The sequence below is a fragment of the Phacochoerus africanus genome, chromosome 6 (assembly GCF_016906955.1).
Source record: "Phacochoerus africanus isolate WHEZ1 chromosome 6, ROS_Pafr_v1, whole genome shotgun sequence".
Classification (NCBI taxonomy): Eukaryota; Metazoa; Chordata; class Mammalia; order Artiodactyla; family Suidae; genus Phacochoerus; species Phacochoerus africanus.
This window is the reverse complement of record NC_062549.1, coordinates 98,639,733-98,657,839: the sequence shown is the minus strand read 5'-3', so window position 1 is coordinate 98,657,839 and position 18,107 is coordinate 98,639,733. Positions and strand designations below refer to the sequence as shown.

Below are 18,107 nucleotides of genomic sequence, written 5' to 3'. Positions count from 1 at the left end.
CAGTCATTACCAATCCAGCGGGGAGGTAACAAAGTGCTAAAATTTGGAAATTCTGATAAGCCAGTTTAAAAAGCTGATCCTTATACCCCAACTACTTTTCTCACATTCCTTTTTTGACTTCACATTCTAGCAAAGCTAATCTGCTCACATCCTGATTTAAAGCTTTTGCAGAGATGGAGTTCCCGTTGTGGCTCAGTGGTTGCAAACCCAACTAGTATCCATGAGGACTCAGGTTCAATCCCTGGCCTTGTTCAATGGGTTAAGGATCCCACATTGCCGTGAGCTATGGTGTAGGTCACAGACCGGGCTCAGATCCCGAGTTGCTGTGGCTGTGGTGTAAGCTGGCAGCTACAGCTTCGATTTGACCCCTAGCCTGGGAACCTCCATATGCTGTGGGTATGGCCCTAAAAAGACAAAAGACCAAAAAATAAATAAATAAATAAATAATAAAGCTTTTGCAGAGAATATCCCCCTTATAAGTTACTACAATCAAGCCATTTTCCTCTTCTCCATCCAAGTCTTGCTCCTACTTTAGAAAGCTTTCCCAAACAACTGCATTCAATGCCAACTGTTTCTCTGCACACAATTACTTAGGCACAGGCATTTAGTATACATTATTATTCCCATATTTTAAAACTACAGTCTGTGCCACAGCCAACACTGAGTCATTTTCAAGTCTGAATAATCCATCTCCCTAACTGGAATATAAGATACATAAGGGAGAGACGGAATTGCTTTTTCTTTGTTTTCTTACAGTTTATACCAAAGTACATTTCATATACAATAGTTATATGATAAACGTTAGCTAACTTTCTTGGACTCTGAGAGGTACCTGCTGTACCAAAGAGAAAAATCACTATTCAACATGCCTACCTGCTGGAGGCCATGCCTTGATGTAGCCTGTACAGTGGACCACCACGAAGTGAGGTTCCCCATCCTTCACAGAGCCAAGTCCATTCCTAGAAAAATTACAAGTGTGAGGAGAAAACCCTACCCCATAACATTTAAAGGGCAATGCTAACTTAGTAACTTTAACTTTAGGCTCTTGGGTGTTTGAAACACAGGATGACTGTACTCAGACCCTTCCCACCCAAAAGTGACCATTGTATTTTTGACACTTGTCAAAGTAAAGCAACTAAAAGGTTGTTCTGCAGGAGGAAGAAAGTAGGTAAAGTGGTAATACAACTTCCTTAAACAGAATGAGCAAAAGAAGCTGTAGAAATTGAGAAAAATATTGCCAGGAAAAAAAAAAAGTAACTGGGAAGTAAGGGATGAGGGTGAGGGCTGCCGAAGGAAGTACTAAAGTAAGATAGTTGAAAATGAGATGATCTCTATAGGTACTTAGCCATCCCTTTGGCTTTTCACTGCTTAGAATCTCACCTGCATCTGTTCCTCACAAAGCTCAGTCTATTCATGGATACTGGGTCCACAGAACTACTGCCACACCTGTTTCAATGAATGGAGAGATTAATAGTAATTAGCAAAGTTGTTGCCATCAGTTAACAGCCAGATTACAGGCTCTGGATACAATGTGACAGAGAAAATTGGTAACAATGCTCCTAATAAGAATAAAGAAGTCAGGTTTGGTATTTCTAAAACTTGTAACTGTCCCAGAATTGTAAGTCAAAATATTCTACATGCTCTTCAAATACAGATTCTCTACATCGGAGGTCAGTATACTTTTTCTGTAAATGACCAGGGATCAAACCCATATCCTCATGGATACTAGTCCGGTTTGTTACTGCTGAGCCACGGTGGGAACTCTTGCTTGGGGCTTTTTTTTAATCAGCAAAATAGTAACCATGAATTCTACCCTACAGAACAGTTGTAGGAAATGCGATGACAGACCCAAAGCACTTATCATAATGTGTGGCATAGAAAGAATTCAGTTAGTTTCCTTATCACTTTATTCGGTTACAACCCATGTGGGTCTTGAGAGTTAAATTTTACCTAAACGAAGCTTGGATTTAAAAGTTTAACTCCTCTGACCAGAAATGAGATGATCAGCTCTTAATTCTTCCTACAGCAAATTACAATCCTCCAGACACTCACCTCATACGGCAAATAAACGATCTCCTTGAGCCCATACACATCCTCATGGAAGACTGCTGACCTTCCTTTTTCACTGTTCCAGTCTTCAGATCAAGGATACGCCCTGAAGAAGGATGTGAAGAGCAGTCTGGAATGCATTCTTGTGTGTGGGGAAAAGGGGGAGAGATACTGGAAGCAAAGATACATAGCCTATTCATGCTCTCCAATCTCCTTGCTTACGATGGAATAAGCCAAGTAGGAGATGTATTTTTTTTTCCCAAGCCTAAAGCACCTTGATTCCCATCAATGAATCTTACTACTCAGTTCAAAGGCAGCACTGGAAATAACCTTGTGAAAGGGAAGACAGGAGTGGAAGTAGGTAGAGTTGGCAAGCAAGGTTATATATTCTTAGGTCTGATTAATGTTGTTACACATGCATTCACATGCACATGCACACAAACATGAAATGAGTATCACTGGTTTAAAACAATTTTAGGAGTTCCCATCGTGGCTCAGTGGTTAACAAACCTGACTAGCATCCACAAAGACGTGGGTTCAATCCTTGGCCTCACTCAGTGGGTTAAAGATCCGGCATTGCTGTGAGCTGTGGTGTAGGTCGCAGATGTGGCTCGGATCCTGCATTGCTACGGCTGTGGTGTAGGCTGGCGGCTACAGCTCCCATTCACCCCCTAGCCTGGGAACCTCCACATGCCACAGGTGCGACCCTAAAAAGATCAATAAATAAATAAATAAAAACAATTTTATATGTTATAGAAACAGCCACCTGTCTCATGCTAAAAGTGTTCCTCCCTTTATTATATAGAAACCAACGAGAACTTTTGGGGAAAAAGAAGAACTAGAAAAATGAAATCCATAAAAAGATAAATGAGAGGAAAGTTAAATATCAACATTAATATGACCATTCCAAATGAGAGAGGTTGGGGGGTGAAGGGATGCTCTGAGGATTTAGGGATGGAAATGCTGTAAAATTTGGTTGTGATGATTGTTGTACACCCATAAATGTAATAAAATTCATTAAGTAATTAAAAAAAAAACTAATATGACCATAATGGATTTAATTGATTGTTTAATTTGCTTCCACATTAAAATTTTTTCCAGATTGCTTGGGAGCAGATGTGACTTTTTTCCTTTAGCCAAACTCTGGCAAAAGGACTGAATAACACTAAATTGGGGGAGGGGCAAGCAGGGTTGGGACAAAGACAAGACAGAAAAATAGCACAGATAGCAAAAAAAAAAACCAAAAAAAACCAAAAAACCCTTATACACTGACTGAAAACCACTTCCCTCTAAAATGAAAATCTATTACCACAGAACCTGGTACAAAGCCAAGCATAAGTGGGTAAAAAAAAAAAATACCAGGCAAGTATCTATACAAATGATACAGAAACATGGATAATTTAACTCTTTTATAATGAGGGGGCACCGTAGGTTTGGCTTTTACTGTGTATTTATACTAATATTAAGATTAAACTTTATATGAGCATTGTCATTAATGCACATTTTCTAAGGATGAGCTACAAAACATATTACCTGCATATGGATAAAAGAACAATTACATTCATTAATGGAGAAAATTCTATAAGCTTTGCCAGATTCAATAAAAAAATTTAGAGTTAAAAACACCTCTTCTGTCTCAGAAAAAAAGAAGAAAGGACTTCCCATTCATTTTCCATCCACATAACTCATACCTGTCAGGGCGTTTTCTGAAGTGGAAAGCTGCTCACGAAGTTTGTCCACATCATCTGGGTGCACCTGATCGTAAAGCGTGCTACCAAACCATTCAGACTGTGGCTGGTTCAAAACAGGGGTCACTGAGTCGGAGACATACACCACCCGGCCTGTCTCACATGAGACAATAAACAGAAAGCCATCTGCTGCCTCCAAGATCAAATGTTTCAGTTCCTGTCCAAAGAAGAGAAATACAACTCAATACTGAAGTCTGAAAAACCAAAAATGGAAAGAAGTAAGACACTTGTATCTCTCCATAAGCAACTGCTGGCTTCTGTCTGATCCACAGGCACAGCTCTGCACCCTAAATGTAATCACCTTAACTGACAAGATAGTTTTTTCCAACAGATATTTCCTCAGTGTGTCTACGCCACCAGCCACCTCCTCCTCAGAACTCAAGATGGAAGGAGTTCCCGCTGTGGAACAATGGGATCAACAGCATCTCTGCAGCATCAGGACACATATTCCCTGGCCCTGCACAGCGGGTTAGAGGATCCAGTGTTGCTACAGCTGCAGTGTAGGCAATTAGCAACTGTGGCTCAGGAACCTGGCCGAGGAACTCCACATGACTCGGGAAAGCCAAAAACAAAACCACCACCAAAAAACCCCGAGAACTCAAGATAGGGAATAAAAAGGCTTACCACTAACAATAACTGAGTTCTTAAACTCACCCTCTCTCGTCTCTTTTTAGGATCTTGCTCTACGAATATTCCCATTTCTCTCTCTTTCCCCTGGTATCTTAAACATGATCAAGTTTTCTCAATTTTAGACACATCATCCCTCAACTTTGCCACTCAACTTTCAGGGCCAAGCTTAAACTAAGAATAATGTTACACTCACTGGCTCTACTTAATCTTTCATTTATTTCTCCATCCCACTGTCATCCTCTCTAAGCTACAACATTCATGTTTTTTTTCAGGTTACTAACATCTTCCTAACTGACAACTCAAGCCCTCTTTCCTGGGCTCTATACCAATCTTGCTACAGAATCTGATAGTGTTTCATTTAGCCTTTAAAATTTATTTCTCCTTAGCTTCTAAAACACCACACTCCAACTTTTACTTCCTTTCCAAATGTCCCTTCTCTGCTTCAGGCTCTCTTTCCTTTGTTTAAGTCTCAAGTGTAGGCATTTCCAAGGTTCTATCTTAAGTTCTCTTCTCTATTTAATACATACTTTCTCCCTGAGAAATCATCTCTACTTCTCCACTATGAAACAATACCCAAGTCTACATCTCTAAACTTGCCTAAAATCTATTAAGGATTTCCAAATAGATATTCTACCAGAAATTCAATTTTAACATCTCATAACCTGTCATTATCTTCCCCTCCAAAAAGTATCCCCTTTCTATAAGGCTATAGGCCTCAAAAATGTAACTACTCTCTCTTACACTCCTGTGATAATTCAGTTTTAACAATTCTATTTTCAAATACAGTGTCACTGCCCAAGTCATCTCATGCTAAAACTAATGGTCTCCCTGTTTCACTCTCTCCAATCCATCCTTAAAATGCTACCATATTTTTTTATAGTTTCCCATTGACTAAAAATTAAAATGTGAATTATTTAACATAACACCTAAATATTCCATCAAGTCCCAGACAACCTTCCTATTATTATCTTCCAAGACATGCTAAACTCCCTGATTTTCCTTGAATAACCCAATCATCACCAATCTCACTATGCTTTTGATCATATTATTTCCAATATTGCAACACTATTCTATTTTTTGCTTTCCATATTTGCACTTCTATAGGACTTATTACTGTACCTCTACTACAGAACTGATTCTGTTTATATTATGATTTACTTATTTATATGTCTGTTTTTACCAGTGACTATCTCTTAAAATTCTTTACATTTCTCATAGCACGAAGCACCTGGTAAGCTCACAAAAGTTACATAACTGGAGTTGTTGAATCAATATCTGTATGTATTCTGTTAGAACAAATTGACTAGCTATCTACCTATCTACATATATATACATCTAAAATCTGTGCTACATGTGCTTTCATAAAGACCATCCTATTTGGAAAATTCTTATTGTTTTCTTCCAAACCACATTCCTTCCTCTAATCCTCTAAATAAAAGGGTGGCATTACAGGTCAATATTTTTCTTCCTTATACTTCCTATGTTTTCCAAATTTTTCTGCCATCACCAAGTGCTTTTTTAGGGCCATGCCCAAGGCATATGAAGGTTCCCAGGCTAGGGGTCTAATAGGAGCTACAGCTGCAGGCCACAGCCACAGCAAGGCCAGATCTGAGCCACATCTGCAACCTACACCACAGCTCACGGCAGCACGGATCCTTAACCCACTGAGCAAGGCCAGGGATCGGACCCGCGACCTAATGGTTCCTAGTTGGATTCGTTTCTGCTGCACCACAATGGGAACTCCCTAAGTGCTATTTTTAATATTCAAAACAGAACACAGCTTCCTTACTCTTAGATGTCTTTGCTGAATTCTCACTCAAGGCTGGTCATTCTATTCACTTTTGCCAGTCATTCCTCCAGTATGTATCTATATAGTCCTATATAAATTATTAACAAGTTTTTTGAGGCATTTCCTCTCTGTATGCATTTTCCTGTCATTTTTCATTTATGTGTGTATCCTGCCACTCACATATCCATATTCAGACTGAGTTCCTGAAAGGGTGGATATGCTTTTAACTTCTCTATTTATCTCATAGTGCATCAAATGTAAAGAGCACATCTCTAAATAACATCAACTGCCTGTGAGGCTCTTTTTATCACTAAAAGTGGAAGCTGCATCAAGAATAAGAAATAGGGAGTTCCCATGATGGCGCAGCAGAAACAAATCCAACTAGGAACCATGAGATTGCAGGTTCGATCCCTGGCCTGCTTAGTAGGTTAAGGATCTGGCATTGCCAAAGGCTGTGGTGTAGATCACAGACGTAGCTGAGATCCTGCATTGCTGTGGCTGTGGTGTAGGCTGGCAGCTGTACCTCTGATTAAACTCCTAGCCTGGGAACCTCCATATGCCACAGGTGAGGCCCTAAAAAGCACAAGGAAAAAAAAAGAAAAAAAGAATAAGAAATAGGAGTTCCCATTGTGGCTCAGAGGGTTAAGAACCCAACACAGTGTCCATGAGGATGCAGGTTCAATACATAGCCGCACTCAGTGGATTAAGGATCCAGCATTGCCACAAGCTGTGGCATAGGTTGCAAAAAGCAGCTTGGATCTGGCATTGCTGTGGCTGTGGTGCAGGCCAACAGCTGCAGCTCTGATTTGCCCTCTAGCCTGGGAATTCCACATGCCACAGGTGCATCCGTAAAAAAAAGAAAGAAAGAAAGGAAAAAAAAAAAACCAGAATAAGAAATACACTTCTTCCATCTTCTATAACCCTAAAGCCAAGGAAAAGGACTGGTTTCATGGACACAGTCCTCTCTTCTTCTTCTTTTTCTTTTTAAGGGCCTTATCCCATGGCATATGGAGGTTCCCAGGCTAGGGGTCCAATTGGAGCTGTAGCCTTCAGCCTACGCCACAGCCACAGCCATGCCATATCTGAGCCACGTCTGCAACCTCCACCACAGCTCACAGCAATGCCAGATCCTTAACCAACTGAGTGAGGCCAGGGATCAAACCTGTGTCCTCATGGACACTAGTCAGATTCACTTCCACTGAACCACGATGGGAACTTCATCATCTCTTCTTCTTGTGATTCCACTGCTCTTCTTCTACTTTGTAGGCTGGACCAACGAGTAAAGTTCTAAAATACCCATAAGCTTGCTAAAAGCTTTCACAATTTTTTTCTACTTCTCATTGTTTCAAAGCTAATAAATGCTATACTCAGGGATCAAAGCTCACTTTCACATGGTCTGAATTTTTCCTTCAGAGCTGAATTCTTGTCCTTTAAAGAATCTACAGAATCAGCTCTTCTCTGACTCCCAATATAATGCACTATTCAGGACTATGGTCATCTACCCTAAAAAGGTCAAAATTTTCAAAAAATTCTAGACTTTCTTGCTTGTGCTTCCCAGAGACCTGATCAGTGAGGAAAGACGGCTTGTAGGTGCCATCAGTGGATGTGTTGCCAGTTCCTCGTAAGGACTTCATGTGAGAAACTGCCATGCGTAAGATGGTTAGCTTGTCTGGTTTTCGAGCCAGGGCACTACAGGTGGGTACCATGTCTGACAGTTCTGTTATGTAGGCTGTCATCTTGTTCCGTCGCCGCCGTTCAATTTCACTATGATTTTCCCTGCATGGAGAGAGAGAAAGGAGAAGCCCCATCCATGTGGTCACATCTGGCCGTTTGGGAACAGAGAGAATGATGTGAACACCAAGTGAGCTGCTGAAGAAATGCGGTATTTAGATTTAGTGGTGCTTAAAGTCTCAAAAGTTAAGAGTAAGGTTTGCCAACCTCCTCATGCAGAGCAAGCATGGAATAGAAACTAACAAGATAGAAAATAAACATATAGCAATTCTAATTCCTGGAAACTTCACTTCCTGTATAAATTACCACTCCCTATTGATTTTATTCACTTAAGTTCCTCAGCTTGGCTGACTTCATGTTTATTAACTTTCTGAAAGCTGAAAACACAAAAAATAACCAGTTTTTCCAATTCAAGTATGCTGCTCAAGAGCAAATACAAAAATTGATAGTACAGAGAGTTCCCAGTGGCCTACTGGTTAAAGATTCAGCAGTGTCACTGCCATGGTTCAGGCTCAATACCTGGCCCAGGAACTTGTCCACGCCATGGGTGCATGGAAAAAAACTAGTAATATAGATTCTCTTGGTCTCTAAAATGTTGCTTGTTCTAAGCATCTCTCCTATTCTCAAAATTAGAAGGCAGAACTGGAAGTTTTATCTACCCCACTAATGGACGAAGCCCCTTCTCCACATGGGTGTGGTGCCAGTGCACTGAGCTCAAGAGATTATAAGATACCATCTACTAGAGGTCCCCTGTAGGTGCTCATTTTGGGATAAAGTATACCGGAGGATAGGAGTGGAATAGAGAGGATGATGTTTAAATGCCTGAAAACCAACACTCTGGATCTCAGCAGGATAAGTAGAACACATCTCAAATACTGAATTCCTCAAAATCAAAGAGAATACCACTGTTAAAAATAATAATCCAGGGGTGTTCCTATTGTGGCTCAGCAGTAACAAACCTAACTTGTATCCATGAGGATGCGGGTTCGATCCCTGGCCTCACTCAGTGGGTTAAGGATCTGGGGTTGCTATGAGCTGCTGGTAGGTCACAGATGCGGCTCAGCTCCTACACTGCTGTGGCTGTGGCGTGGGCAAGCATCTGCAGCTCCAATTCAACCTCTAGCCTGGGAACTTCCACATGCCACAAGTGCAGTCCTTAAAAAAGCAAATAATAATGATAATCCAGGAGTTCTCTTGTGATACAGTGGATTAAGGATTCAGTCGTCAATGCAGTAGTGTGGGTCACTGCTGTGATGCAAGTTTGATCGCTGGCCCGGGAACTTTAACATGCCACAGGGACGGCCAAAAAAAATAATAATCCAGTAATTTTCAAATTTGGATTTCTGAAAAGCCTAACAGTTCCTCAGTGTCTTCTGTGCAGATGCTTCAAGGAGAGGCCCAAACAACTTGCTGCATTTCTGTTTCTATTTGAGCAGCTTCGTTTTATCTTTTTTGACTTCTATTACTGCTTAAGGATTCTATTCAAATAAAATTTCTCTGTCAAAACAAAAAACAAAACGAAAACAACTAATCTAATATAAATTTCTTTTTAAGGATAAAGCAAACTAAGGTCAAGCAGTTAAGTGACTTTTCCAAGGGCTGCCTGCCCTCATTCCCAATGAATGCGATGTTCTTCCCACCATACCACACCAATCAGTTTTCTGAAGAGTTAAAGAGTTAGTAGGAGGCATAAGTTGAAACAGCAGCAAAATGAGCTTGTGGCCCCACTGAAAGAGGTAAGAGTGGGAGAAGTAGTAAAAACAGGTGTTGGTATCAGTGATCTATCTTCTACTGTGTCATCCCAAATCACAAAGACCAAAAAACAGGAAAATTTGGGCACAGTATTTCTTCTGCAGTATTTCTACATTATCAACAACAGTCTCCACAGAGAACTCTACAGTCTCCTTTAGTGAAAAGGTCTCACAACATAGTGCATTCCTAGTTACTTTGCCTAAGAAACATAAAATTCTACTCTCAAACATAAAGCACCCATTTTCCCACTATCTGAAATATTTCTGACACTGAAATCCAGAAGTCTGATCTTTTAAATAGACACATCAAGTCTACTAAACTTTTCTGGGAAACCACAAAAGATTCAATCACCAAAGCACCACCAGTACTGCTATGACAAAGTAATCTAGGCTGTGAGTCTACATAGGAAAGTAAGGGTGAGCTTTCTAGAGAGATGTGGAGTAAATTATAAGGCCTAAAGATCGGAAACTAATTGTAAACACAGATATATCTGTATATTGGTTTTCTGATAAAAGTGCATTTCCCTGATAAAGCACCAACTGGCACACTGCACATTTTCTAAAAGGCTTTTATTCTGTGAAACTTAGTGCTAAGGCAAAGCTGAAAAAACTATAAAACTAAGAGAAATTTCTTAAATTACTAAGTAAAGGTTCCTCAACTTGCCCACTTTCTAACGGGGAAGCCAAAGTTTCTGTTACACAAAAACTTCTAAAAATCTTGTCCTCTCTTGCCACAGACAAGGAAAAACATGAACAGAATGGAGAAGAAAAGGGTAGAATAAGAAAAAGGATAGAAAAAGCAGCAGCATCTGCTTCATCATGCTAAAAAAGACACCGTTCTCCTACCTGGCGAGTCTCTCTTTATCCGCAGAGCTCTGCTCATCATCCGACCTAAAAATAGAATTAATGAACTAAGCTAAAATTAAAATAAAAAGAAAGAAGGGAGGAAGGAAGGAATGGGGCAGAGAAAAAAAGAGAGGAAAATAAGTAGAACAAAATTGATGCAGAGAAGAGAGGGGGAAATGGAAATATGAACAAGAACCTTGCCTGTAACTCTACAAAACCATCTGTTAGGATAAAGAGAAAGTAACTTACAGGAAAAAGGTCAACATAAAAGCAAGACCAATATTCATTGTAAATTAACATAATCTGAGCACAGAAAGTATTTTGCCAATCATTCTCTGTAGAGACCAAGGATATACAGTTTGAACAAGAACCAAACAAGGGAATACCATTCTCACACACTGCTACCAATCTGGAAAGAAAATGATATCCACATATGCTATTCTATAATGGAAAAGGCAAATAGTAAATCATGACAAAAACATCAAACAACGGATCACAATCTCTCAATAACACACATATAGCACACATGCATGTGCAGACAAAATAACCAACCAGGCTTCACTGGAGAAATTATATAAATAAAACTAAAAGCTAGTTTTCTGGTACAGCCTCTATCAGTGATTTGATCCTGAAGTAGTAAATTTCTATTCAGTCACTTTCCCATTTCTCTGCAATAAAGCCACAACATTGCTGGATCCCAGTACCAACTCCCCCCTTCCCTGGAGGGGGCTATAAAGCGTTACCACTAAGTTTCTCTGGATAACTGGATATGTGTTGGTGGCAACTGAAGAAACATCAACGTGTTGGCAGGCCAGCTTAGCAGTAATCAATTCTATCTTAAATATATATATGAAGTGATTAAGAATAAATAAAGAATAACATGTCTAAGTATGACATATTAACAGGCTGAAAGGCTACTTAACTACTTAAAATGTCAAGTAAATGACTTTATCAATATATCAGAAAGTTTCTATAAAATGGTCAACGGGGAAAAAAAGTGACCAAAAAATAACACAATAATAATGAGAACCATGTGAAAACTTAAGTATATTAACAAGAAGAGAAAGAAAACTGAGTGAAATTAAGTGAAGTTTCATGTTCACTGGGTTATAATTCCTTCACTACAAGTGAAGTTTCATGTTCATTAGGTTATTATAATTCAAAAACTTGGGAAAATTCATTCAGCTTTTGAAGACCCTCTAACTGAATTCCAAAAGAGGATATGGGAGGTCAATAGCTTAACAAATCATATCTTAAAGGAATGAGTTCTATTGTTTGAAAGAAAGTTAAATATCAAAAATTCCTTTTACTTCTATCACTACAGATCCACAGTTCCTTATCCATTCTAATATTTCCAAATGGAACATATGAATGTAAAAATATTCAAAATAAGCAGGACAAATGAAGACTAAAACAGTCCAGGTCATGTTTTCATAGCTTTTTGGAATTTCAGTCAAGAGACTATGAACTACACCACTACCACTACTTGATGGCTTCATTTTCTAAAGCAGCTTTTTAAAAACTACTCCCCAAATGGCTGTCATTAATTTCTCATTTTAGGGATAATTCACATCCTAAAGTGTTTACAAGTATCTATTTCAATAACCAAATTCTTCAAAAATTTCTTAAGTATATTCTGCCATTGCCACCACTGTAGCCCAGTTACTCATGATTTTATAGCTATCTTACTGTTTCAACAGCTTCTCATCTACCTCCCTCACTATAGTGCATCTCTCCAATCATTCCAATATAATTCTACTAGAGAAAAAAAATCCCATATGCATTTTACATATTATCATCTCATTCTAGTCTTATGATGGCATCTCACTCTTCAGAGTAATTTAAAACTACTTTGCTATTTCTTAGCCCTCTACATCAATGGTTCTCAATATATAGGCCCCAGACCAGCAGCATCAGCAATGAATAAACAGTATATGCTTAAACACTGGATTTTGGATTATTCATTTTTGAAGTGGCTGCAAACTCAATTTTTAAAAAACAAGTAACTTACTGCTTAATAATATGTAGAATAAACTTTCTAAAAACAAAACTGATATTCGAGTTGAGAAGGATTTAATAAAAAGCAAAGTATTTTTCATCTTGACAGATAATTTAAACAAATTTATTTCAATAAAAACACCGCCTTCATATAAATTTTCCTTGCTATCATTTTTAGAAGAATAAAACCATCATCTGTATAGATTTGTGCAGATCTATTTAAAGTGCAACCAAAAAGTTCATATTGTTTGGTGTTCATGTGGACACCCAGCAAGCACACTGTATAGCATCTATGATGTATATAAAAAACACTATGTAAAATATACCATTAGTTTGAAGCTATGTTACCTGGACATAAATGATAATTGTAACATTAAGTTTCACCAGCTTTCAGAATAAGAAAGAGACTGAATAGAGAAACTAACTCTCACTGAGGTAAAATTCAGTACTTTTGAATTGTCTGGTCCCACGCACGACAAGGACCAAGATGCTCTACTACATTACCTGGCAAACCGCTCCTTATCATTAGACATCTGATCATCATCACACCTGAAGGGGGAAAAAAAGGATTAGTCCAAAGCATTACACTTGTTATATCTATTTCACTCTTAAAGGAAAACTAGAAAGTGGTAAAAATATTCCACAAAAAAAAGTTAATGAAAAGGTACCACAAAGCAATAGAGATAATAACAGCATTCCATAGACCTTAAAAACCCATGACTATCATTTGTCAGGGTTCTAATGTCTCCTTTACTCTTACTTATCAGACATTCCAAAAAAAAGATGGTGATCTAATGAGGGCATGGCTGACTATCCTGTCAACACCACTCTGAAGTTAGGGATAGTTTTGTTTCATTTTTCTTTAATTACAGCCAAAAAAAAAAAAAAAAAAGCCACAAAAACCATGTAACATAAAATTTACCATCTTAACCTTTTTTTTTTTTTTGGTCTTTTTGCCTTTTCTTGGGCCGCTCCCCTGGCATATGGCGGTTCCCAGGCTAAGGGTCCAATCGGAGCTGTAGCTGCCAGCCTACGCCAGAGCCACATCAATGCGGGATCCGAGCCGAGTCTGTGACCTACACCTCAGCTCACGGCAACGCCGGATCCTCAACCCACTGAGCAAGGCCAGGGATCGAACCTGCAACCTCATGGTTCCTAGTCGAATTCGTTAACCACTGCGCCACGATGGGAACTCCCCATCTTAACCATTTTTAAGTATACAGTTCAGTAGTGGTAACTAGAGTCACACTGCTGTACAAAAAGATCTCTAAAACTTTTTCATCTTGGAAAACTCTATAGCCACCGAATACCATCTTCCCAAACCCCCACCCCCATCCATCCCCCAGCTCCTGACAACAACTATTTTACTTTCTTTCTGATTTTGACTACTTTAGATCCTCATATAAGTGAAATCATACAGTATTTATCTTTTTGTGACTGGCTTATTTCATTTAGTATAATGACATCAAGGTTCATCCATGCTATAGTATGCAACAGAATTTCCTTCTTTTTTAAGAGTGAATAATATTCCATTGGATGTATATATTTATATACGCACACACACCCCTTTTTTTCCCTGTACCTGTGGCACAAGGCAAGATCCCAAACCAGGAATGGAACTCGCACCACAGCAGGGATCCAAGTCACAGCAGTGACAACACTGGATCCTTAACCTGCTGCACCACCAGGGAACTCCCACATTTTCTTTATTCATTTGTTGATGGATATTTAGGGTGTTCCCACCTCTTGGCTATTGCAAAAAATGGGGCAGTGAACATGAGTCTATAAATATCTCTCCAAGATCCTGCTTTCAATTCTTTTGGATATATAGTCATAAGTGGCACTGCTGGATCATATGATAATTCTGTTTTTAATATTTTGAGGAATCTCCTTACTATTTTCCAAAGTAGCAATACTATTCTGCATTCCTACCAACAGTGCACAAGAGTTCCAAAGCCCCCATATGCTCACCAACACTTGTTATTTTCTGGGGTTTTTTTTCCTTATTACAGCCATACCTGCAGTATGTGGAAGTTCCTGGGCTAGGGGTCAAACCGGAGCTGCAGCTGTAGCCAAAGCCACAGCAAAACCAGATGCAAGGCACATCTGTGACCTACACTACAGCTTGCAGAAACACTGGATCCTTAAACCACTGAACGAGGCCAGGGATCAAATCCACATCCTTACGAACAGTGTTGGGTACTTAACCCACTGAGCCATACAAGAACTCCATTTTCTGGGGGTTTTGATGGTGGTCATCCTAATGGCCTACTTACCATAGTTTTAATTTACATTTCTCCAATGATTAGTGATGTTGAGCATCTTTTCATATGCTTTTTGGCCATTCGTGTATCTTCTCTGGAGAAATGTCTATTCAAGTCCCTTGCCCATTTTTTAATCAGGTTGTCTTTCTATTACTGAGTTATACGGGTTCTTCAAGTATCATAGATATTAGTCCCTTGGAGTTCCCGTTGTGGCGCAGTGCTTAATGAATCCGACTAGGAACCATGAGGTTGTGGGTTCCATCCCTGGCCTCGCTCAGTGGGTTAAACGACCCGTCGTTGCCGTGAGCTGTGGTGTAGGTCGCAGACTTGGCTCGGATCTAGCATTGCTCTGGTGTAGGCCTGGGAACATCCATATGCCGAGGGAGCAGCCCTAGAAAAGGCAAAAAGACCAAAAAAAAAAAAAAGTATCATAGATATTAGCCCCTTATCAGATATATGACTGGCAAATATCTCCTTCCATTCCATGGGTTACCTTTTCACTGTTTTCTTTGATGTGCAAAACTTTCTAAAAGATAGTCTTAAATTATGATTTAGCAATGAACGTTATACTTTTGATTAAGGAAACACAATCCATTCATCTCAACAACTTCTATTTAACAAGCTGATAAATTCTGTTTGCTTTTACAGAAACCACAAAGGAGGATGTGGTGAAGGAGGAAAACCTAACTCTAAAAACAATACTTGAGGAGTTCCCCTTGTGGCTCAGTGGGTTACAAACCCAACTAGTATCATGAACATGAGGGTTCGATCCCTGGCCTAACTCAGTGGGTTAAGGGTCCAGCGTTGCTGTGAGGTGAGGTGTAGGTCACAGATGCAGCTTGGATCTGGCATTGCTGTGGCTATGGCGTAGGCTTGAGGCTACAGCTCCGATTCAACCCCTAGCCTGGGAACCTCCAAATGCCAGGGGTGCAGCCCTAAAAAGACAAAAAAATAAAAAATAAAATAAATAAAAACACTATTCTAGGAGTTCCCTTGTGGTGCAATGTGTTAAGGATCCAGTGTGATCACTGTAGCAGCTTGGGTCAGTGCTGTGGCACAGGTTCAATCCTTGGCCCAGACAGTTCCACATGCCATGGGTACAGCTGAAAAAACAAAACAAAACAAAAAAAACACTACTCTACTCTCTGGGTGATCTAAATTTTCCTCCTCTCACTACCACAGGATATAGCAAAGATCTATCAACTTTGGGCAGAGAGTGCTTTAGGGAGATAGGTAAGACTGACAAATTTTGCAGTTAAACCAGTTAATAAATTAGAGCCAGAATTTATACTGCTCCTTCATAGGTTATAAATCCTCAACTAATCTGACCCCAACAATTTTCAAAAGTTTTTGAAAATAACTGGAGAGCAGAAGTAGAATGAAAGGCAAACATGGAGGTATGGTGGAATTTCTGCTCAAGGACAAATGGTTTAAGACACAAAATATATTATAGACCAGATGCTACAAATTCTTATTGAAAAAGAAATTACCTAAGCTGAAAAAAAAAGGCCTATACTTAACATATTAATTTTGAATCTTGGGAGTTCCTGTTGTGGCTCAGTGGGTTAAGAACCTGACTAGTATCCATGAGGACATGGGTTTGATCCCTGGCCTTGCTCAGTGGGTTAAGGATCCTGCATTGCTGTGGCTATGGTACAGGCCAGCAGCTGCAGCTCCAATTCAACCCCTAGCCCAAGAACTTCGATATGCCATAAGTGCAGCCCTAAAAAAAAGAGAAAGAGAGAAAGATAACTGTGAATCTCAAGAATGAACTTCTAGATCCTACTACTCAATGTGTGGTCAGTGGACCAGAAGCAGCAACATTACTTAGCAATCTGTTAGAATGCAGAATCTTCGGCACTACCCCAGACCTAATAAATTATAATCTTCATCTTATCAAGAACACCCGGTGCATGCATGTGTTTGAGTTTTGGAAGCATTATTTTAGATACTAGTAACTCTGATATTGCACCTTGAATTTCAAAGCCTTAATATTCTCTCTTTTTTTTAGGACCACACCTACGGCATATGGAGATTCCCAGGCTAGGGGTTAAATCAGAGCTGCAGCTGCCGGCATACACCACAGCCACAGCAACATCAGACCTGAGCCGCATCAGCGACTGACACCACAGCTCACAGCAATGCCAGATCCTTAACCAAGTGAGGCCAGTGATAGAACCTCGTGGTCCTTAGTCACATTTGTTGCCGCTGCACCACAACGTGAACTCCTCAAAGCCTTAATGTTCTTAAAAATTATTTTATAGATGCTGTCTGGAGAATACAACAAAACGACACTTAAATAAAGTAATGAAAAGAGGTAATAAAAAGCATCAAAGTAGCATCCACCAAAGAGATTTAATATTGGTTTACAAATACAATGCAAGTAAGACTCACTCATCAACCAAAGTGAGAAAATTCAAATTAAAAAAAAAAGTACTGGAGTTCCCATCACGGCTCAGTGGTTAACAAATCCAACTAGGAACCATGAGGTTGCAGGTTCTATCCCTGGCCTCACTCAGTGGGTTAAGGATCCAGTGTTGCCATTAGCTATAGCGCAGGTTGCAGATGCAGCTCAGATCACGCATTGCTGTGGCTGTGGCCTAGGCCGGTGGCTACAGCTCTAATTAGACCCCTAGCCTGGGTGGGGTGTGGCCCCAGAAAAAGGCATTAAAAAAAAAAAGTACTGATGATCAAATTGAAAAATTTGGTGATGCCTCTCTCAGGCATAATGACCTACATGTTAAGACGAATTCTGAATTCTGACAATCTTTTTTTTTTTTTAATGGTTGGGGAAAGGACAAATGAAACTTTTTAGATTTGCATATAGTTTGACCACTAGATTTTGCAGAAATGGAAGAGGGAAGCAAAGACTCAGGGCTACAGCTAACTGACAGATATAAACAAAACTATCCCCATTCATAGTACAACACAGTTCTACTAACAATATTTATCATTATAATTAGGGATTCCCAACTGGAGGAATTCTCAACAGAACTATGTTAAAAAAGTCTATTCTTTCGCAGAAATTGAAATCTCTTCCCCTCTTCACATTTGTTGACACTCATTAAGTCTCAAGATCTCTCTCAGAGAATTGTTTTCTCCAAAATTTTGCAATTTTTTTGGTCTGTTTTTCTAGGGCTACACCCATGGCAACTGGAGGTTCCCAAGCTAGGGACAAATCGGAGCGGTAGCTGCTGGCCTACACCACAGCCACAGCAATGCCAGATCCTGGACGCATCTTCGACCTACACCCATAGCTCATGGCAACACCAGATCTTCAACCCACTGAGTGAGACCAGGG

At 39.6% G+C, this 18,107-nt stretch overlaps 1 protein-coding gene across 6 annotated transcripts in view; it reads right to left on the bottom strand.

Annotated features, from left to right (window-relative positions):
• The window catches only part of ARNT (aryl hydrocarbon receptor nuclear translocator), a 56,711-nt gene that overhangs the window by 17,275 nt on the left and 21,329 nt on the right, over positions 1-18,107 (bottom strand). For 4 of the 6 annotated variants that reach the window (XM_047784724.1, XM_047784725.1, XM_047784727.1 and 1 more), the window contains 7 exons: positions 13,047-13,091; positions 10,545-10,589; positions 7,779-7,992; positions 3,741-3,954; positions 2,053-2,155; positions 1,381-1,446; positions 874-959 (listed from right to left, as the gene is read on the bottom strand). In XM_047784724.1, the coding sequence (XP_047640680.1) occupies positions 874-959; positions 1,381-1,446; positions 2,053-2,155; positions 3,741-3,954; positions 7,779-7,992; positions 10,545-10,589; positions 13,047-13,091 (773 nt within the window). The remainder of the gene's footprint in view (positions 1-873; positions 960-1,380; positions 1,447-2,052; positions 2,156-3,740; positions 3,955-7,778; positions 7,993-10,544; positions 10,590-13,046; positions 13,092-18,107) is intronic. The other 2 variants (XM_047784728.1, XM_047784729.1) reach the window with 1 other exon arrangement.